An 18,143-nucleotide genomic window follows, 5' to 3' on the forward strand; every position below is an offset into this window, starting at 1 on the left:
AAGCTCCAAAAACAGCCTATCAGGTCATTGTTGAGCATCTTCCCTCATTTGCAACTTCCCTCAAAAACAACAAAATGGCCAGATTTTTGGTTGTCAACGAAAGATTAAGATATCCTTTAAGATTAAGATATCCTTTATTTGTCCCACACTGGGGAAATCTGAGTGACTAAACTATGGTGTGGGGTGCCTAAAAATGGGTTAGTTCCAACAATCATCAATGTTAAACCTGTTCAATATTTACAACAAAAAAAAACCCCTGTGAAATATTTGCACGTGTAATTTCTTCTCGAACTCCAAAACGGGCTGAATTCTCTATTTGTGATTGGAAACGGAAAAATAGCCAATTACGAAACAGCCCGAAGCACAAATAGAGGCGCAACTGGCTGCATTCAGTGTTTGCATAACGTATCTCACAAGTCATTCACCACAATGGAGAAGACCAGATAAGCTAACAGTTGAGCTAGCCTCTTCCAATTCTTCTATTTTTTTCCCTGCTTCTTTGGTACTTTCTGGTGGCCTTGAAGCACTGTGGCACTTTGGTGCCTTTCACAGGTGCTGCAGCCAATGTTATTGCGTGTGTGCATTGTGCTGTGTTTATTCTCTTAAATACAGCACACACTCTAAGACAGGGGTCTCAAACTCATTTCCTGGAGGGCCGCTGTCCTGCATGTTTTCCAAGTCTCCCTATTGCAACACAGCTGATTCAAATGATCAGATCATCAGCAAGCTCTGCGGAAGCCTGACATTGAATCTGTTCATTTGAATCAGGGGTGTTGCAACAGGGAGACTTGGAAGACATGCGGGACAGCGGCCCTCCGGGAACTGAGTTTGAGACCCCTGCTCTAAGAGCAGTAAGAAGGCACGTAAGGATTTTGTTTTATTCATCATCCGTGGGGGTCTCTCACAATTTAAAAATGAATGATTTTAAAAATCATCGTGTGTAGCCCACTTCAGAAACCTGTTGTATGTTTTTTTGCATATCATGGAGTCTATTTAAAAAAATATCAAATGCCATTGGTGCTCATTTGAGAATGCAAAAATTAGCTCCCAGAGTTGCTGGTTGCAGGGATACTGCTAACCACCCTCACCTTCTTGTCTCGGGAACCACGTGGCTTTTCGGTCACTCTTCGTCTCAATCGTGAATCATTAGAAAAAGAAAAAAGGTGCATGAGATTATTGATACAAAATGAACACAATATAATTCACAGACATTGTTATGGACATACTATAACTACTTTGGTCCAGTGATTGATGATATGGAGTGTGATCATGATCATTCGAAGTACTCCGTACCGTAATTTGGAATTTAGCTCTTTAACCATTCTCCGGTCATCCAGTGTTCACCTGATAATTGTCATTTACAAACCAACACAAGACTTACTTCAGTAGTTTAACAAGGAAGTGATTGGCAATGATTCCAGCCACACATATGACGACCATGACAAGTAAAACCAAGCCACGCCGCAAAAACAGCTGTGTTGCTGAGAGAACATTGCCCACGACAGTGGTTGCGGTTTCATGCTGCTCAGAAATGGGTTGGCCTGGCTCGCGGTCTTGCATCACCGCCGCCACCACCATGTCTTCAACAGGTACCCGGACCCCTGCTCTATGTTGAGCCTGATCAGAGACGGTCAAATATGTCACAATGGAAATCACTTGAATTGCATGTCATATTTGTGTTTTCGGCAAACTGAGTGACACACCTCTTCAGTAGCCTTTCTCCAATCAAGATTGTACAAATACGCGACAAATAAAATAGCCTGCACTGCCACACAGATGGTAAGACCAATCCAAAGTCCTGTTCAAGAAACAACAGAAGCCAACGTGTCTCATCGTGATGATTGCAGAACATATGAGTCCACGAGAATGTTTTTTTCTTACCTACGACGCCCAATGGTGTTTTAAACAATAAAGACACACCGATGGGAAAGCCAATGAAGTAGTGTCCAATCAGGTTCGATAGAGCACCGACCTTTTGTTTTCCAACTCCTCGAAGGACACCTCCACTCACAACCTGTGGTCAACGGGTGATCATTGCAGGGTTGATGTGAACATTGATCATTTTATCATTAAAATGTCTGATGTGATTATTTGTCTCACCGCGATAGCATCAGCAAGATGCATCAAGACAAAAACAACCATGACATCAGCAGTCCTGTTCACAATGTCTCTGAAGAGAAAAGATAAAGTCAGGGAAAAAAAACAAAAAAGAAAAACTGATACAACACAATGTTAATTTTCAGTTTAATTCATCAATGGATCCTGTGCGGAACATTGAGAGCTTGTTTGTTCTTCCAAGAAGTGGATGGATGATTGCACAGACAAACGTATACATGTCCATTCGTCCATTTTCTCATCCACTAATCTTCACGAGGGTCGCGGGCGTGTCGTGCTTAAAGCCTATCCCAGATGCCTTCGGGCAGTAGGCGGGGGACACCCTGAACCGGTTGCCAGCCAATCCATGCTCACACTCACACCTAAGGACAATTTAGAGTGGTCCATTCACCTGTCATGCTTGTTTTTGGAATGTAGCAGGAAACCGTAGTACCCGGAGAAAACCCACCGGGAGATCATTGAAACCCCACACAGGAATCCTGCACCTCTGCACTGTAGGTGGACGTGCTGACCGGTCGACTACCTTGTCGCACACATTACATATATGTTCCATATACATTGTAGCGATGGTGAAGCCACACACTCCCCATCATGCATTGTAGCGCCCTTTATGAATAATTGTAGTGAACCAATTCAGCTCTCCCTTGTTGCTCTTTGTTTGTTGCTTGGGTATGGGTGTGGCCGTGGTGTCTACAGATGTTAGAGCAAAGTAAAAAAGGAATAGGCGGCCCGGTAGTCCAGTGGTTAGCACGTCGGCTTCACAGTGCAGAGGTACCGGGTTCGATTCCAGCTCCGGCCTCCCTGTGTGGAGTTTGCATGTTCTCCCCGGGCCTGCGTGGGTTTTCTCCGGGTGCTCCGGTTTCCTCCCACATTCCAAAAACATGCATGTCAGGCTGATTGGACGCTCTAAATTGTCCCTAGGTGTAAGTGTGGGCGTGGATGGTTGTTCGTCTCTGTGTGCCCTGCGATTGGCTGGCAACTGATTCAGGGTGTCCCCCGCCTACTGCCCGGAGGTGGCTGGGATAGGCTCCAGCACCCCCCGCGACCCTAGTGAGGATCAAGCGGTTCGGAAAATGGATGGATGGAAAAAGGAATATTGCTGACAAAAAGCCAAGATAGACAGGATGGCTTTTAGGATGGTGAAAGTGAGGCAGTCAGTGTGTGAAATGAGTTGTGGCTGAGAGCAGCTGTCGAATGAATGTGCAATCAATTAAGTGATTGAAAAGCATCAGTAACCGCAGACAAGGGGCATTGCAATATCAACTAAAGGTGTGGTAACTCACGGGTCTGTGGTGAAAATGTAGCCAATAACATTCCTGGACAGTGTGAGGCTAACTCCAATACAAGTGGCCACGACAGCTGCAAAGGGAAACAGACACAGCAAATGTAAACTGCATAGAAAGGTAACCCATCATGTGACATGAAAGATTGTGCATCTCTCCCCCGCACTCCCCACCGCCTCCCAACCATGCAAAACAACTTCAACATGCTAACACATTTCTGGCATGCTTTTGTCCTCCCGACTACCACCACCACCACTAACTTTACAGCTGCCAATTTCTATTCGCCACAGTTACCCAAAGATAGTCAAGTCCCTTACATGTACAGATGATCGAAACTTTGCAAGACAGCTTGGCTTGCTCACTGTTTCCTGCCCCAAGAGCATTGCCGACTCGAACAGTCGCTGCAGCAGCCATTCCAAAGGGGAACTGAAAAGGTAAAATGGAGACAAACACTTTTGAGCCATTTATAATTCCGTAGATCAGGTTGGCCAACACAACGCTCATAAGATGAGATTGGCTGACCCAATGTGGTTTGTCATCTGTCAGTCAGTCAATTTGTTTTTCTTTTTATCTATCCATCCATTTTCTGATCCGCTTGGCGTGCCGGAGCCTATCCCAGCTGTCTTTGGGCAGTAGGCGGGGGATACCCTGAACCGGTTGCCAGCCAATCGCAGGGCACAACCATCTGCTTTCACACTCACACCTACGGACAATTTGGAGTGTTCAATCAGCCTGCCACGCATGTTTTTGGAATGTGGGAGGAAACCGGAGTACCCGGAGAAAATCCACACTAGCCCGGGGAGAACATGCAACCTCCACACAGGGAGGCCGGAGCTGGAATTGACCCTCTGCACTGTGAGGTTGACGCGCTAAGCACTCGACCACCGGGCCACCCTCTTTCTTTTTATTTATTTATTTGTTTATTTTTGCAAAGCTTGGTTTCATGGGTGCAGCCATCTTGGAAAAAGGAGTTGGCAGAGCGTCGCGCTGATGAATCCACAAAAGTGCTTTCCGTGCATGTTCTCGCTTCTTTTCTGCATTTGACGCAATGTAAACTAAGTGAGCCTGTTCTGTTCTCTTGGCTTAGTTCTCAGTGGCTCAAATAAGGTGCGTATTCCACTTTGGAAGATAATTGCCGACAGGGTGGGGTCTAGTGCTGGGGTTTGCTGGTGGCTGGAAACCCAAGTATGATAGAATAGCATGTTTTGTTGAAGGATATTGAGTCTCTGTTTAGTTCAAAGCATCATTTCACTCTCTCTCTCACTCACGTTAGTAGTGAAATGTTGACAAATGTTGTCAGGAGTAAGAAAACGAGAAATAACTCACAATTGTACTTTGTAATAAATACACAAATCAGCAAACTCATTTGGTACATGCGCAAAATCTTTCAAACATCCAATTGTTACAAAGACGATGACGTTAAGGTTTGTGTAACAATGTCAGACTTCTGATGCTCATCGAGTTGGCCACCCATGAGATACATAATTTCTGTTTGCGTTACCGTGAAAACCACAATGGTCAGCTGATACATCACAGATTGGGCTCCCAGCTCAACTTCACTAATGATGCCAGTAAGGCATCCTCCTACTTCAAAAGTCCACTCCTCCATACAAAACATGAGCATGCTTGGAATGGCCAGCTTGAAAAAGGGTCCCCACTCTTGTAGACAGTCACGTGACCAGCCTGTGTGTCAAAAATTAAAAACATGCGTGTAGTAAACACTGTTGAAGTTGAGCATGTCTACAAATGAATACGCATAGACAATAATAGTCACTGAATAGGTCTACAAAAAGAATCTTTGGTAAACATTATTAAGTCTGTCAAATAATGTGCAGTATAAATCAAGGCCAAGTCATCACCTCTAATACACCATGTTGTATTTTATCGGGGATTATTATCACATATAAAAATAACTTTGCTGCTGTGAATTAGGAATTTCTCCATTGCGAGACTAATAAAGGTTTTCTTATCTTTTGTTATCTTAAATTATAAACATGTTTACATAAACATGTTTACTCTCCGACAGTGGGCACCGCATACTCATGCTTCCGCACCCGCAAATTCACCTCATCTCAGATTTTTTTCCAATCTTTGTGTGTGTGTGTGTGTGTGTGTGTTTTCTTTTTTGGGGGCCTCCAATCCCTGTTTTTTGTATTTTGGGGGTTTATCAGTGTTTTGTTTTGGGTTTTTTTGTAGTTCACAATTCCCCCTCCACTCCATGAGCCGTCACCTTATTGTGGTGGAAGGGTTTGTGTGTCCAAGTGATCCTATGAGCTAAATTGTCTGCAGTAAAAAATGGATTGGTGGATGGACAATTCTCCCCAAGAACGATATTCCCAGTGCACAAATTTTCGTGATTTTCGGCCAGCATGAATTTCGCCCACATCGGCCGTCTCTCCAAAACAAACAACGCTATCTGGCCTTTCCCCTGGATGGAAATACGCACGGAGTCTAGGGCCCCCCACCGCTCCCTCCTTCTCGGCCATGGACTGATAAGCCAGGACTGTCTTCACGATGAGCAGACCTCGACGATGCAGCTATGACCTGCACACGCATACACATACATAACTGGACAACTACACGCGCATACACATCCTTGTTATCACCGTCTTCATCGCTCCGATTCTTTTCCCCCGTGACGTGGTTCGACATGCAGAGCGCTCGTGTGAATCCGTGCAGCTGGTCATTTTTCGGCCGCGTCACGGTTACCCCTCTCAAACCCCCCGCCCCCTTCCCATTCATCCTCCCCCTTAGTACATGTTATGTCTTGTGACTTGTTGTAACTGTCATATGCTTATTTCTGTGCTAGGGTCTTTTTTTTTATCCCGGACTTAAATTATCCTCGGAAGAGGATAGTTCGAGCGTGTTTTTTTTTCCCTCTCCCTACCCAGCGTTTTTCCTTTCTGAATTCTGATTGCAATTTCCCCATTGCGGGACAAATAAAGGATATCTTATCTTATCTTATAAGAAGTGTGTGGTTCTATATGCGTCCCAGTGGCGCTGATAAAAAAAAATGGTGGCCATCCCCACCGTTTAAGTTGCTCAGCCCTATATATAAGATAAGATAAGATGAGATAAGATAAGATAAGATAAGATAAGATGATCTTTATTCGTCCCACACTGGGGAAATTTGCAGTCTACAGCAGCAAGGTTGGGGGTGGGGGGTGGTGATAAAGTGTTTCATTGCACAAAATAATTGTTTCAGAAAAGAACTGTACACAGTTCATTATAAGTGCAATATAAAATAAAGCATTAGCAATATATTTGTTGAATAAATATAATAAATAATAAATATACCTGTAATTACTGATCCTAATCAATTTAGAAAGTGGTTAAAATAATCACAAAGTGGACTTTCACAATGAACAACTGCAGCAATAACTAAGAATGTGAATGAATATTGCAACGAGAATGGAACATGACTTAAAAAGAAACACTTATCCATTCATCAACACATTTTAAGTTTAGTGAGAATGCAACTGACCTCCCCGCGCGACTTTGTGCAACCCCTTCCAGAAAATATAGGAAAATAAGATGATGGTAAAAACACACTGCGAGATTGCATTCGCTGCAGCAGACCCACTTGAACAAAGCAAAGAATGTGTTAAACAGCAAAAATAAATCAATAAAAAAACGAGAGAGTCATTTGTTTGATGTAAAATTTTCTCCTCCCGACAGGCGGTCAGAAACTACAAATGTTGACTGTTTTTTTTTAATAATACAGCAGTATCCAGATAGCTATGGAAAGAAAGGGCGTGAAGTCTGCACAAAGTGCAGTCATCACACATTTTTAGGAAGTGAAGGGGGCAGATCAGTTTAATCCTGGGATCCATCACCGACAGCAACACTACCAAAATGACTTCAAAATCAAATTAGGCAAGTAAAGAGTACATTGCATTGTGGGAAATATTACGATTGCCGAAAGAATCAGAAAACACATTTGCATTTTAAGAGAATGAATTGAATTTTAACAGACTAATAGCAAGTTCATCTTCACTGTGCTGGCAAAACAAACAGGGTCTTTGTTTTTCAAAATAAAAGAAGAAATTCAATTCAAATTGGAAACTTACACAACTCCCAAATCCAGAAGATGGAGGAAGACATAATTGAAAACTGCATTGAAGATGTTTGCAATTGCACCGGTTATGACCTGAGGCCAAATAATTCCCTGGGGAAGAAAAAAACACACTCTTATTAATCAGCGTATTTATATGTATGCTATTAACTTTAATATCAGTGATGTTTGCTACAGGGCACCTGGTTCTGAAGATATCTTCCCAGCAGCTGGTTCATAAATGCCACCTGAAGGGGGAAATAGATTCAGACAATAGATGTAAAATTTATTAGGGTTTCCTTCGTTCCTTTGTTAGGGTTTCCTTCGGGGGGCCGTTTTAACCCGTAAACCCGAAATATTTCATAAACAGAGCGAATTGATGACTAATTATAGTTTTGTTATCAGAGGCCATTTTTGTTCAAATATTATTCCATTTATTTTTAAAGAGGGATTAGGAACAAAAATGCTTGCAATATCTAAATACTTTTAAAAGTGAAGACAATTTGAAATTGCGGCCACATAAAATGATCTGGCGGTCCGGATCTGGGCTCCGGGCCTTGAGTTTGACACCATGATGTGAACATATTGATTATACGAATAACTCATGGACAATGAGACACATGTGAACTCACCGGTAGAGCAGGCATGAAGACCGTCACATAAAGTTGTGCTAGACTATGAAGCACAAAAACAAAACAAAAAAATAGCCATGAGAAATTGTGCTATGGAATCATGTACACATTACAATACATGCATTGCATCAAATGCATTGTTAAATGAAATTAACGGGTAGGGTTGTAATGCTACGGTAAGGTATCTCGCTTTCAAATTTCTCATCAATGCTGTTAATATGCGATGTAAAGCTATCAAACACCGACAGAAAAATTGTATTGAATGTCCAGACGTCTGACAAGTAGAACACTGCCCTCTGCAGTCAACTTTGGCTCAGGCGCCTTGGCCTTCTAAAAAGGGATGTTTTTGTGGCACTGTTGCATGCAGGGAGATACACGCTCACATTAAGATGAAAATGGTGGATGAAGACAGTCACGAAGTTTATTAATATTATATTTATTAGTATTTTTTTCACAGAGTATGAAAAATATATGCCTGTTAGAATATTATTTGTCTGCAGAGGTGGTCTGATGGAAGGTCCGTCACTGTTTCTGTCATTATTTAAGGGCGACCTACATGGCCTTTGACCTTCCCTCATCACCTACAGCCAATCAGCATCAAGATTGTGATTTTCATGTCACACACAGGCGCAGCACAAGTCAAAATGCAGCCAAATAAAGAAAAAAAAAGATGAAACAAAAACAACAGACAAGCACGCACAGCCTGGTGATTGGTGAAATTAAAACAATATGGGGCATGTCACTGAGGTCTGTAAGTATGAAAGATATACAGCACTTTTTTTTTGTATTTGGCTGCATGTCAGGACTGCACTAGTGGCAGCAAGTGGCAAAATGGCCGCCTCCTGCAATGGACAAAAACCGGAGGATTTTGCTGCTTACTTCATATTACACAAAAAACATTATTAATCAGAATACTGCGGTCAGAGGAGTGGAGCCACATCGAACGTTGTTGTTAATAAATAAATAAATGAAACAAAAGAAAAATACTAAAGGGTGGGTGGCTGAGTTGACTGACCCCCTCAATGTTTCTGAACTGTTCTTTGCACTTGACAATACCTGCTGGTTGTAAAATATAATTGGAACATTTGAGCATTGTGTATTTTGTCTTCAATTCGAATGAGTATGTTTACAAATTAATATCCGTAACCATAATTGAATTAGGGGGAAAAAAGCTACAATTAAATGAAATTCATATTCCTCCCACTTAATTTGCCTTTTTCTTTTTTAATACAATACTGCATACCGAGGCCTTAACATTTGTCAGATATTGTACCATGAAATTTTGGTAACGTCCCATCCCTTGTAATTGACAATAATGCAGTGGGATGTTTAAATTCCCACGAACATCAGATCAGACACTTTTGAACTCAACCAACATAGCGGGGATTGTTTTAATGGCAGATACAGACATCTAATGCGGCGGTCCTATTCTGCAGTGGTAACACGTCGGTCACCAGTTGTGACCCTTCTGGATGCACCACAAATTCTCAGAAATGACATTGCTTGACTGAACATGTGGTTCTGCCTTACAGCTGGATGTTTGGGGTTCCCAGATCAGACCTCTGTCTGGGATCTGTCACGTGTTGTCTAGTTTCCTCCCACAGCCCATAAATTTGCATGTGGGGTTAAATCAGTGTTTCTCAAATAGTGGGGCGTGCCCCACTATATGAGAGGCTCCGTCAAGGGGGTCTCGTTTGACCTCGGGAACATGCTTTTTTATTTTTTTACTGTCTGAGAATAAAGTGCAGTTTCCCCTCCACTACGTTAGGGGGCAGTAGCGCTCTCATTGGCAGAGTTTGCGCAGGGAGCATTCTAAGGGAGGAAATATGACGAGGCCTATGTAGCGCTTGGCGCAGACGAGGAAAGATCGTTGTGCCTACTGTGTCTAAAAATGTTGGTTGCGGACAGCATGAAGCCAAATAAATTAAGGCGTCACTTAATCCAGTCATCATCTTTGATTTAAAAAAAAAAGCACAAATCATTTTATATATTTTTGTTTTGCTGGTTAAAGTTGTTTTTTTTATATTGTGCTCCTGAGATAATGTTGGTGATTAGTTTGAATGCATTATTAGTTATTGATTTTATGTAATTTTATTTTTCAGTATCGTATGGTTTGACATGGTCAGTCAAAAAAATATTTAGAGTTAAATTAAGGATTTAATGTTATTTTTGAATTTCAGATGCACTTTAAATCTTTTCTGTTCCAGTTACTAAAGCTATTCTTTGTTGTAATTTGGTCCATATTTCTTTCGTTTTTATTCTCTTTACGTTAATAAGGATACAGTGTTATGCAAAGGTGTACTCTTACAATTTTATAGACAAATGATCCTATTTATAGTCGTGTGGGGGAACGGGAGGGGCGGGGGGGGGGGGGATGTTTTTCTCTTCCTAGATGACATGACAGAAAATAATTGAGAACCACTGGGTTAAATGGAGGTTTCAAATTACCCATGGGTGTAAATTTGGTTATTTCTCTATACTGTATGTATAATTGGCCCAAAGTAGGCTGGGATAGGCTCCAGCTCACTGCGGTGGTGGTGCTGTGTTGTTTGGAATATTACCTGCTCTTTTTAGGCCTTTTATTGTGGCCAGTCTAGGAGACACCACATCACAATAGTAACCATGCTCTTGAGTTCGGCATCTTGATCGCTCACGTGCCTGGTGAATGGATTGCCTTCTTTGTGTATTTTTTTTTATGATATTGTGATATTTATTAAATATATAAGCTCTAGCCTTCTTCTGAACACAAAATTACCAGGTCTGCTGCAGGTGGTCTGAGGGTTATAGAGTGACTTACTGGGCAACTTCTGGGCTCTGTTTAACAGCAAGTAAAAACCATTCAGTGTTTATGAGAACTGCCCAGCAGGGAAAACAAGCCAGCAGTTGAACCAGAACCCCCCTCTGAAGAATCGTCCCCACACGCTTCAGGTTTCCACTTCCAAATGTCTACACAAAGGCAGAATCAAATAAGCAGTGTTAGGAAACGCCCAAATTACAGTTTTGATAGATGAAAGAAAACTTGATCCACGAGTTCATTGTTCAACTATCGGTTAAGTGTACCCCAGAAATCTTTAGGGGACAGTCAAAAAGGTTTTATATCAATCACCGGAAACAATAAATGAAAAAAGTGCAACCTTTTAATCGGGCCACTACCTGAGATATGAGGGTATCACAAGTCAGTGACAAGCCAGTTCCAATGGCAATACCAGCCATATTAAGCACCTGCAATTAAAGAAGCATTGTCAATGGAATGCATAGATTGAATATGATGCTGGGATTCTGCCTTGATATTCCTTTTCACAACAGTCATTTTGACATTATTGACATTTTGACAATGGAAATTTTACCCCACAGAGATGTGAGGATCTCATTCACTCCCAATGTCTGTAGAAAGCAAACTAGCTTATGATGTGGTGACGTAGTGATTTTCTGTCCTCCACGTGGCATCTCATGGAAAAAGAATCTAAAGCAGTGCTTCTTAACCTGAGGTTCGATTGAACCACCGGGCGTTCACTGAGTCAGAGGTGCCAAAGTCAGTCCTCAAGGGCCACTGTCCCGCCTGTTTTCCAGCTCTCCCAGGAGCAACACCCTTCATTCAAATAATCAGGATCATTCTAATGCTGCTTTAGAGCTGGCTGATGAGCTGATCATTTGAATCAGGCGTGTTGCAGCCGCGAGAGATGAAAAATGGGCAGGACAGTGGCCCTCCATGCCCGGACATGCCTCGTCCAAAAGGTTCAGTGGCGGTCAGGACACACACACACACACTGAATCATATGATTCGTGACAACTCATCACATCAACATTGTTCTCGTCTCTCTCTTGCTATCTTTACAAGCAGTCCTTCCCGAGGATGGAAGACAGAAAAACAAAGAAAGGGAACAGACTTTGTTGCAAAAATGACATGAAGAGTGGCACCTGCCTATGGGAAGCCAAGCATTTGTTTCTGTAAAAATTCAGCCGAAGTTACATGGATTTGCAGTATTTGTTGGTTTTGTCTTTTGAACAATGTGACTGTATCTATTTGTTCTCGTCAGAATCTCTCAGCTGAGTTATGAACAAGCTAAAGACTTCTCCTGGCATAGTTAGGAAGGCCAGAGAAAAGAACATTACAATAATCCAGTCTCGAAGACACAAGAGTATTCAGAACATTCCGTGCATTTCTAAACGCTAAAGCAGGATGGAGGATGGCTGTACTACGCAGATGAAAAAGTGTTGTTGAACTGATTTCCCAAATATGAGGCTGAAAAATCAGAGTTTTTATGATATATGAGTGCTATCAGAAATCCTGCATTCATCATTATTAAGTCATGTGACAGGTGTTTGTAATTTGAAGGCTTAATCACTGGCAAGTCTGTCTTTGCAGAAATTAACATGAAAACATTCTGACACATACAACTTTTAATGTGGCATACTGTCTCTAGATTGTGGATTTGACAGGAGTCATTTGGCTGCAGAGGCATGCAAAACTGTTCAGAAAATAATCTTACCCAAAGGCAGCGTGTAAATAAAAAAACAAAAATGGGTCAGAGGACAGATCCTAGTGGCACACCTAATATGACTGAAGAATATTTAGACAAATGATTATTAAAACCAACATGCTGGGTTCTGTTAGATAGATCTGCCCGTGAATATGATCACTTAGTCCCAGGGGCAAGCCATCAAATTTAGGCTCAACTCATTTTTCGACATTAACAAAAAGATCAGCATGAATATTTAAACTTTTTATCCATTTTAACAAATAGAATAGCCAACAAATCAAAAGGTTCACACACGGTCAAGCAATAGTGCATTTTCTTTCAATCACTTATATATTTCAGAAATATATTTTAATAGTGTTGCACTGATATAACCAACAACAAGACTTCACCCAATTGGCACAAGTAGTGCACCCTCTCTAGTGCCACAAGGCACCATCCAATGCACCCGTTCTTCTACAGCTAGACCGAGACGCCCCGCATTGGTATCCCCTCTTTGCCCGCCCATTCACACATAAAACGCAAATTAGTGTGTTCAATTATCTCAGTCGTTCTTGACCTTGCAAACGGTATTGAACCCAACAGGTTGTCGTCAAATGTGTTCTTTTTTTTTCTTCAAACAGGGAGCTCCATTTTAGATCATTGCACAAAATGCACCTGGCACACAGTCACTATACTCAAAGAACAAAATGTAAATTCCACATTAAAAAAAAAAAAAAAACAATTAAAAAATTAAACATTTACTGGAAACCTTTGTAACTTTTGCGGGGAGTTCAGGAATGCTCAGCTTCACCTTGGAATTGCCACCTTCATTGCAAAGTCTAATTTCTTTTTGCTACTGTTATCGAAAAGGAATGCTCGGAAAGAAACAGTGTCACATACAGTATCAGTATCTCAAAGGCTTTTTTCCCCTTTGGATGCACCAAAAGGCTGAAGAGGTTGTTTTCTGAGGTTGTTGTATACATATTATCTTCACACACTCACCCCCCCCCCCAACATACATCTTTTTAGCGCTTGTGTTTTAATTTATTTTTCTTACATTTCCTCTCATCATGAGTTGCGCGTCTTTCTGCAATGATATTGACGAACTTGCATGCAATTACCACTGGAGGACAAATAGCAACATTTGTTTGTTCAATTAACATTTGGTCTCTGGGGGAGGGGGGCAGACACGACAATTATTCTTTCTTTATGGTTAATGGTCAATTTACCCAATGTTGCCAGTTTTAAGCAAACCAGTTCACCGTTTGAAAATGCCAGCAAACATTTCTAAAGGTGTGATTTTTCAAATGTCACAGTTGAGTACTGCACATGTTCAAGTGTGAAATTAGCGAAATTCCGATGTAAGCGTCCTGTCCACCAACTACCCTGCTAACCCCCCCCCCCCCTCCCCCATTGTTTTTGGGCATCAAATTAACCCAGGGCACTTTAAGGTTAAAACACTCATGGGCAATTAAAATGCATACTGGCTCCATCGCACTGACTCATTGGAATGATGAATTTACAGTATGTGTGCCCTGTTATACTCAATGTAATCTTTTTTTCCCCCATTTTTTATCGTTTCAATTTTAACTTCACATTCAAGTGTAACATTTGGAGTTTGTCCAAGTCGGCCATGCATACCTATTGTACAGGTATGGGTCGTCATTGCAATATCATGTTATTTCTGCACCTTTGCTGGAAATAACTATTGTCAGGCAAGTTAATTGTGTCGGTGCATTTGTGGAAATAGCAATGGAACAAAAGTCCTTACTGTAATTGCCAGCGATACAGCTGAAAATTCAGTTTTCCCCAGATGGCCACAGAACGCCATACTGATGATACCGATCATGAAGTTCATCAGCTGGGAAAGGAACTGCAGAAAGCAAAGTTTTCGGAATTAAAATGGGCTAATTTTGACGAGATCCACTAAGGCAGTGGTCCCCAAACTTTTTCCTGTGAGGGCCACATAACTTTTCGCTTCTCTGATGGGGAGGCCGGGGTCAGTTTGTATCAGCAAAAGTGTGACAGCAAGAGTACCTAGACGTAAAAATGTATTGTTTCCCAGAAACCCACACAAAATCAAATAACTTTTTTTGATACACTCGCGGTATTAAAGACGTCTTTCTTCTCGGGACACACCACCTCCGCGACAGCATTCATGCATTTCTTGACAAACTCTCCTTACCGCTGCTTGCTATCAGTTGAGCAAACCAAAAGCTAGCCCGAACAGATGGCTGGTTCAGCTGAGCTTGGCGTACAAATGTATTTTGCTGAGCTAACGTTCCTCTTTTTAGCGTTGCAAAAAATCGTACTTGTTGTTGTGACGGGATTCATAGTGTCTCCGCAGATTGTATTCTTTGAATACCACCACCGACAGATGAGACAGACAATATTTTCTTTGCATTGAAAAAAAAAAATGTTTCTCCATTTTGGGTTAAATTCCCTGTATTCTGAATAATTTTTTTTTCTCTTACCTCACCTTTTCGCCATGATTACGTTCTCTTTGAGAGGGACGGGTTTAGGATTTTTTTTTCTGGGGTTGCCAGATAACGGCACGAATGGAACAAATGTCACGTAATACTGTATGTGTTTATGAAATTGTTACTAGCTAATAGTTAATCATGAAAATAGTCCATAACTAAGGAATATTTTATTGCAAAAGCCAAATTTTATGATAAAATACAAATATACATAGATGAAAAATAAATTCTAAGACTCTCTGGTATTGTTCAGGGGGGCCGGACCAAATGTGGAGGCGGGCCGGATCCGGCCCGTGGGCCGTAGTTTGGTGACCCTGCACTAAGGCAAAATGATACCAACAAGGCTCTACAAACAAGTTATTAACAGTCTCTGAACATGACTTGTTTACAATACATTATTCTAAGTATATTGATGTTTGGCTTGGGAAAACGTTTATCTTAAATAAAGAGATACAACAATTTGAATACAAAATATTTTTTTCCTAATACAAAAACAGATGCAATTGGATGCACGCACGCGCGCACACACACACACACACAGAAAGATTTCTTCATGATTTTTGAACAGACTTGACTTGATAACTTTGAATATCATAGACTATTGAATACCACGACGGAACATGTTGCTCACCAGTGAATCGATAAAGATATCTCGACACCGAAATTAAAGCCAAATGAAGACATGCCATTCATGACATGACAAGTGGTGAAGATTGCACGACTGTCTGTGTCCTATGTGTTGTGTTGTGTTATTTTTGTTATTTTGACTTCAAAATGGCGCCGCGTGAGTGGCTGCCTTTCCAGCAGCTCCTATATTTTGTTGTTCTACTTCTTCCTTTCATAACTTTGCTGCTGTGAATTGGGAATTTCTCCATTGCGAGACTAATAAAGGTTTTCTTATCTTCTTATCTTATCTTGTCATCTTACCACAGGAAATGCGAACTTCAAAAGGAGAATCAGCTCAGAGCGGTAGCTGGTCAGGTTGAATCCTCCGATGCGTCCCAACCACAAGCCGAGAGAAGAGGCTTCGCGGGCCCCCAGAACCTCGGAAGGTTGAACCTCGTTGTCAGTGATTTCCATGGTGGTGAGAGTTGGAGATCTTATCAAGGATGATTCAAAGCTAATCTTCGATGCAGTTATGTCCTAGTGATGCGAGTTACTTGCTCTCGTGACTGAGTCTGTGGTAGGAGGGACAAAGAAAAGGGGACTCAAGGAGGGTTGCACCATCCCTCCTACGCAAAGATAAAACCACTGGCATGCGGTTGGGGCCTGCAAAACCTTCTTTGCTGGCCAATCAGAAGCGCTGACCTGCATTTACAGCTTACATTAAATAGTGTTCATTGATTTCCAACTTAATTTCACTGCGTGACTTACCTGCCCAGCTTCCAGTCATCTGTACGTTTGTTTGTCCCATCAGATTGCTTTGCAGATAAGATAAGATAAGATAAGATAAGATATCCTTTATTTGTCCCACACTGGGGAAATTTACAGCCTCCAGCAGCAAGAATGTGGGTAGAAAGAAGAAAGACGAAAAAACAAACAAACACCGTTCAATTAAGTGCAATATAAATACAAAATGGATAAATCGCAGTGCTATTTACAATTGTTTTTCACATCATTTAATTATTATTATTATTATTGTTGTTATTTTTATTCAGCAGCCTGACAGCAGTCGGTAGGAACGAGCGTCGGTATCTCTCCTTCTTGCAGCGCGGGTGTAACAGTCTCTGGCTGAAGGAGCTACCTAGTGCTGTCAGGGCGGGCTGGAGAGGGTGGGAGGGACTGTCCATCATAGCTTTTAGCTTAGTTAGCATCTTTCTGTTGCCCACCTCCTCCAGAGTGTCAAGGGAGCCGCCCAGGACAGAACTGGCCTTCCTGACCAGTCGCTCCAGTCTCTTTCTGTCCCAGGCTGAGATGCTGCCTGACCAGCAGACCACCACCGGCCACCACCGAGTTATAGAAAGTCTTAAGAGCGACCCCTGAACCCCAAAAGACCTCAGTTTCCTGAGTAGGAAGAGTCGGCTCTGTCCTTTCCTAATCAGGGTGTCCGTGTTTGTAGACCAGTCCGGTTTGTTGTTCAGAAGAACACCTAGGTACTTGTAGGAGGTCACCCTCTCTATGTCCATACCCTGGATGTTCATCGGTGCTGGTGAGGACTGTTTCCTGCAGAAATCCACAACCAACTCCTGAGTTTTCCTAGGGTTGATCTGGAGGAGATAATGAGTGATGAGACATCACACTTTTCTAGCACCCTGAATTGGTTGCCAGCCAATCGCAGGGCACACAGAGACAAACAACCATGCACGCTCACACTCACACCTCGGGACAATTTGGAGTGTTCAATCAGCCTGACAAGCATGTCTTTAGAATGTGGGAGGAAAACGGAGTACCCAGAGAAAACCCACGCAGGCCCGGGGAGAACATGTAAACTCCACACAGGGAGGCCGGAGCTGGAATTGAACCCGGTACCCCTGCACTGTGAAGTCGGCGTGCTAACCACTGGACTACCGGGCCGCCTATCATTATAATTACAATGTCTAAAAATAACGGAATTGGAAGAGACCTGCAACAACAACTTTGAACAGGTCACGGGACGTGATGCAGCCTATCCAAGCCGTCTTCGGGCGGTAGGCGGGGTACACCCTGAACTGGTTGCCAACCAATCGCAAGGCACACAGAGACGAACCACGCTCACACTCACACCTAGGGACATTTTAGAGTGTTCAATTCCCTTACTAAACATGTTTTTGGAATGTGGGAAGAAACGGGAGTACTCAGAGTAAACCCACGCAGGCACGGACGGGCAGAACATGCAAACTCCACACAGGAAGGCCGATTTCCTCCCAAATTCCAAAAACATGCTTATTGAACACTCCAAATTGCCCCAAGGTGTGAGTGTGAGCGGGGGTGGATGTTCGTCTCTGTGTGCCCTGTGATTGGGTAGCAACCGGTTCAGGGCCAAATACGGCTGGGGGAGATTTTTTATATATATATATACAGTATATATATATATATATATATATATATACACACAGTATATATATATATATATATACACGCACACACACACACACACACACGCACACATACATACAAAAAACATGCCTGGTTGGCTGCCG

The 18,143-nt window shown here is 42.2% G+C and overlaps 1 protein-coding gene across 2 annotated transcripts; it reads right to left on the reverse strand.

Annotated features, from left to right (window-relative positions):
- Positions 1-775: 775 nt before the first annotated feature.
- On the reverse strand, positions 776-16,191 carry LOC147200681 (multidrug and toxin extrusion protein 1-like). 2 transcript variants are annotated; one of them, XM_086119994.1, is made up of 15 exons: positions 15,952-16,191; positions 14,316-14,417; positions 11,238-11,306; positions 10,882-11,030; positions 8,085-8,127; positions 7,656-7,700; positions 7,469-7,566; positions 6,883-6,980; positions 4,900-5,081; positions 3,716-3,824; positions 3,399-3,474; positions 2,101-2,170; positions 1,882-2,014; positions 1,704-1,798; positions 776-1,617 (listed from the first exon to the last, which is right to left on the reverse strand). In XM_086119994.1, the coding sequence occupies exons 1-15, from the start codon at positions 16,102-16,104 to the stop codon at positions 1,378-1,380; spliced, it is 1,662 nt and encodes a 553-aa protein (XP_085976120.1). In that variant the 5' UTR covers positions 16,105-16,191; the 3' UTR covers positions 776-1,377. The 2 variants fall into 2 exon arrangements, with proteins under 2 accessions (XP_085976120.1, XP_085976121.1); XM_086119995.1 differs by lacking the exon at positions 14,316-14,417.
- Between the last annotated feature and the right edge of the window lie 1,952 nt (positions 16,192-18,143).

Source organism: Hippocampus guttulatus, chromosome 9, assembly GCF_054856545.1.
Source record: "Hippocampus guttulatus isolate MCC_2025c chromosome 9, RoL_Hgut_1.0, whole genome shotgun sequence".
Classification (NCBI taxonomy): Eukaryota; Metazoa; Chordata; class Actinopteri; order Syngnathiformes; family Syngnathidae; genus Hippocampus; species Hippocampus guttulatus.

Bases quoted from the DNA above. Each gene is read 5' to 3' on its own strand.
- LOC147200681 (XM_086119994.1), bottom strand. From the start codon at position 16,104: ATGGAAATCACTGACAACGAGGTTCAACCTTCCGAGGTTCTGGGGGCC. The intron at 2,171-3,398 runs GTGAGTTACCAC...TTTTCTCTTCAG, and splicing joins TACATTTTCACCACAGACCC to AGACATTGTGAACAGGACTG. The intron at 2,015-2,100 runs GTGAGACAAATA...CGTTGACCACAG, and splicing joins ATCTTGCTGATGCTATCGCG to GTTGTGAGTGGAGGTGTCCT.